This window comes from Volvox carteri (genome assembly GCF_000143455.1).
Source record: "Volvox carteri f. nagariensis unplaced genomic scaffold VOLCAscaffold_19, whole genome shotgun sequence".
Taxonomy (NCBI): domain Eukaryota; kingdom Viridiplantae; phylum Chlorophyta; class Chlorophyceae; order Chlamydomonadales; family Volvocaceae; genus Volvox; species Volvox carteri.
The window spans coordinates 1,693,248-1,697,282 of record NW_003307562.1 but is presented as its reverse complement, the minus strand read 5'-3'; the positions used below and the strand labels follow the sequence as shown (position 1 = coordinate 1,697,282).

The 4,035-nt window shown below is 59.2% G+C and overlaps 1 protein-coding gene across 1 annotated transcript in view; it reads right to left on the bottom strand.

The window, feature by feature from the left end:
* Nucleotides 1-4,035, bottom strand: part of VOLCADRAFT_104805 (uncharacterized protein) — a gene marked incomplete at both ends in the record, with an annotated part of 19,896 nt that overhangs the window by 14,503 nt on the left and 1,358 nt on the right. The window contains 5 exons of the mRNA XM_002950532.1: nucleotides 340-773; nucleotides 940-1,046; nucleotides 1,660-2,117; nucleotides 2,483-2,730; nucleotides 3,056-3,378. Coding sequence (XP_002950578.1) covers nucleotides 340-773; nucleotides 940-1,046; nucleotides 1,660-2,117; nucleotides 2,483-2,730; nucleotides 3,056-3,378 — 1,570 coding nt within the window. The remainder of the gene's footprint in view (nucleotides 1-339; nucleotides 774-939; nucleotides 1,047-1,659; nucleotides 2,118-2,482; nucleotides 2,731-3,055; nucleotides 3,379-4,035) is intronic.

Sequence of the window (4,035 nt, the reverse complement as noted above, 5' to 3'; positions counted from 1 at the left end):
CCTGGGGGTTGTGTTTTGTTGGGGAAGGGGGTGGGGGGTTGGGGGTGTTTAGGAGGGGGGTACGTGGAGGAGTAGTGGAAGAGATAGGAGCAGGCAGAGGCAGGGGGGGGGAAATGGAAATGAAGGGGAAAGGGAAATGGGAGAATGATGCGGTACTAGCGGGAACTTCGAGGAGAGGAAACCTGACCATCATCATCATCATCATCGCCACCATCATCATCATCATCGCCACCATCATCATCATCATCATCATCATCATCATCATCATCATCATCATCATCATCATCACCACCATCATCAATAATTTATCGAAAATGTCAGCCGATTATCACCCATCACCCTTTCCCTTCCGCCCCACCTGCGAAAACGCCGCCGCGGTAATGGGTCCCCCGAACACACGAACATCCCACGTGCTGCTCAACGAGGCATTCAGCTGCGCCAAATCAGGCGCCTCCGCGATGTCCGCCGGCACACGGTCCGCATTCACCAGCTGCACGACACCCCCCGCCGTGCCTAACATAAACGCTGGTGGCTTGGGCGCGGAGGCGGCCCAGGACGCCGCAAAGTCGGCGCCGCCGCCGCCACCTTCGGCGCCGCCACCGCCGCCGCCGGCTGCCGCTGCCGTACCCGGCCACTCAGCCCCCGCCGGCAAGGGCGGGTTGAGAGCGGCCATACACGTCACCGGCTGGGAGACGTTCCATTGGGCATCGAGCTGGAGGCCCGGCGAGAGCCAGCCGGCGCGGTCGGGGGGATCGCCGTCGTTGGGGACGTAGCTGAGGATGGGATTAGGGTTTTTATGGAGGGGGGAGTTCGGGTGGCGGGGAGGGGGGTGGGAGGGGTTGGTGTAGATGATAGTGGTAGAATGACGCCCTGCATGCATGTATGTACGTACGTACGTACATACGTATGAATGTATGTAAGTAAGTATGTATGTCTTACCTCCACATGCGCACTGTGCCGTCCATGCCGCCCGTCACCAGCCGGGTGGGCGTCAGCCACAAACACGAAGAAATGCGGCCGCGATGGAAGCGCGCCACGTCAGTGACCTGTACGGCACCCCGAGTCAACAACACATGAGACGCGGCTGCGGGTTCAAAGGCTGATAGCGGCGACCGGTGGGCGCGCTCATGGTGTAAGGTTAGTTTATTAATTAGTTGCAGCGGTTGAGACGGTTACAGCGGTTACAGCAGTTAGTAGGTGGCTTTGGCATTTCTGATACATGCCAAGACCATCAATCAGTTTGACGATGGCGCCAACGACCAGCTAACGGCTTCTGTACTGTTGTGTACGATGCACAGTGAAAAGGTACCGGAGGCACAGGAAGTCGGAGTTGCCGACAGTACTTTAGCAGAATCGATGGAGATGAACAAACCCACGTCCGCGCGTAAGTTGTCGTACAAACCGATACAACCCTCCATGCCCCACAAGAAGGGCTTCCGGCCCCTTCGAATAACCCCACGTCTGGTGGTGAGAGATATGATAAGATGTATGATATGGTACGGTCTGTTGAGGCCTACTTGTATATATATCCCCTTTTTCACGCTCCCCGTCCCCCTCTCCCCACCTCCCCCTGCCCGCGCTTTTCAGAAGTTCTGAAGGTCTCACAAACACACACACACACAGGCATACAGACACACACAGAGATACAGACATACATACCTGTACCAGCGCGCCCCGCTCCACGGGGGCACAAGAAGCCGCCGATCCGCTGCCGACCGTTGCGCTCGTACTCCTGCGACCCGGGCCGTGCTCGGCGCCGCCGCCAGCGGCCGCCGCCGCCGCCGCCGGGCCCCCTTGCTCCGCCACCATCAGCAGCGGCGTGTCGCCGCTGCCGGAAGGTACGGAACCGCCCCCCGCCCCCGCCGCCGCCGCCGGCGGCGGTAAGGAGGCGCTGCTGCCGCCCTCGCCGTCGGCCGTTAAGCGGCCCAAGCTGAGTCCAGGGATGGGACAAATTGTACTGCAGGTGGCGATGGAGCCGTCGGCGGAGGCGATTGCAAGCTGCTCGTACGACGGCGACACGGCGGCTCGAACGAGCGCGCGCAGCGGCAGTGGCGCGACGGCGACAGGGTTCATGCTGTGCGGCAGCAGCCAAACCAGTTCCGCGGAAGCTGTGACACCTGGAAGGGGGTGGGGGGGTGGGGGTGGGTGGGGGAGAACCGCCGCCGCCGTCATTGTCGCCGCCGGTGCCGACGTGCAAGATGGGATGGGTGGTGTCAGTGTACGTCTTCCTTCACCGCGTCAAGACTGGGGCGGGTTGTGACTTCCTCTCCCTTAACGAAATGGGTTTTAGGTTTGTGGGTTTTAGGTTTGTAGGGTTTTAGGGTTTAGGGTTTACACAAAAAGCGAAAAGGGCAGGAAGACGAGCTTCTGGCGCCTGGGGGTCTTGTTGTGGCGATGGGGGAAAGGTTTTGGTGGGTGGTGGGGTGATTATAACGCTTGCACATACATACATACATACTGCACACACCCAGCCCACACCCACCTCCCCCCATCACCAGCAACACATGTGTGGCGGTCAGTACAATGGCAACCACTCCGCTACGAGGCGGCGCCGGGCCCTGGAGGAAGCTAACCGACGGCGGTGGCGCCTTCGACGCGCCGTTCGCGGACCCCGGCGCCGGCGGCGCCGCGGTGCCGTACAGCACCTCCGCTGCGTGCCCCCCTCCGGGGCTCTCCCCCCAGCTGCTGGTGGGTATGGCCGGGGGTGCGGCACCCCTCACACCCAACACCCTGCCGGCGGTGGTGCCCAGCAGCAGAGTCCCGTTGGGAGTCCAGGAGCTGGGGAAGGAAGGGGGAGGGAATGAGGGCTCTCGGATGTGTATGCATGCATGCGTGTATGTATGTATGTATGTATGTATGTATGTATGTATGTATGTATGTATGTATGTATGTATGTATGTATGTATGTATGTATGTATGTATGTATGTATGTGTGCCGGCCAAGGGCGGGGAAAAACAAGGGATGCAAATCCCAAACCACGAGCTACCACGCACCTTAAACCCTCCCAATCCCCCTCCCCCCTTCCCCTTTTTTCCCTAACCCCTTTCCTCTCACATGCAATTCAGCTGTTCGCCCTCCACCATCACCGACAGATCCACGTCACTCTGTCGTACAACCCGCGCGCCCGCCAGCGGCTCGTCCCACAGTAGCCGTACTGCATCGGGCCCTCCTAGCGCCAGAACTGCCGAATTGAGCGGAAAGAACGCCGGTTCGAATCCCGTCAGCGAGTCTGGCAGCGGCACCCTCAACAGCGACTCCTTCATGTCCACATCCCACACGTCCAGCTGGTTGTCGGGCCCCCCCCCCAGGGAAGCGAGGCGGGTGCCGTCCGCGTCGAACACCAGCTGCAGAAACTCCATGTGGCGTGTGCTAGGGTCCTGCGGTAATACCAGGTTTGCGTGTCCGTATGTCCGTATGTATGTATGACTTAGATTACGTTGTGGGCCGCGAGAGCCGGGGGCCGAAGCCGAAACACAGCGCAAGGGTCGAGAGAGCACACAGCACAAGTCGGTTAGTCTTGTGTGCTCCCGACCCCGACTCAGACTGCCACATGTATGTATGTATGTATGTATGTATGTATGTATGTATGTATGTATGTATGTATGTATGTATGTATGTATGTATGTATGTATGTATGTATGTGCGTATTTTTGGGGGTTGTGGGACGGTGTGTGTGTGTGTGTGTGTCACGTGCCGCGCGTGCACGCTGGCGGCTAATTAAAATCCTCGCTGACGTGTCCGTGTTACACGGCACGCGCGCACGCACGGGTATATTCCCCCACTCTCGGCCCCCCCTACCTGTCTAATCCTGGCGTATCCGTCTATCTCACGTATCTGCTTCAATCTTCCGTGATTTGCCTTAAACCTCCCCCATCCTCTCCCCCCCCGTCCACACACACACTCTGCCAGGGCCCCCCACGCACACCCGCTTTGGACTCCTCCTCCTTCTCCTCCCCCTCCTCGCTGCTTGAACGTCGAGTTAGTTGTTACCGTCTTACTTTGCACATTACCAAATCATTCCCCTCTTCTCCCCC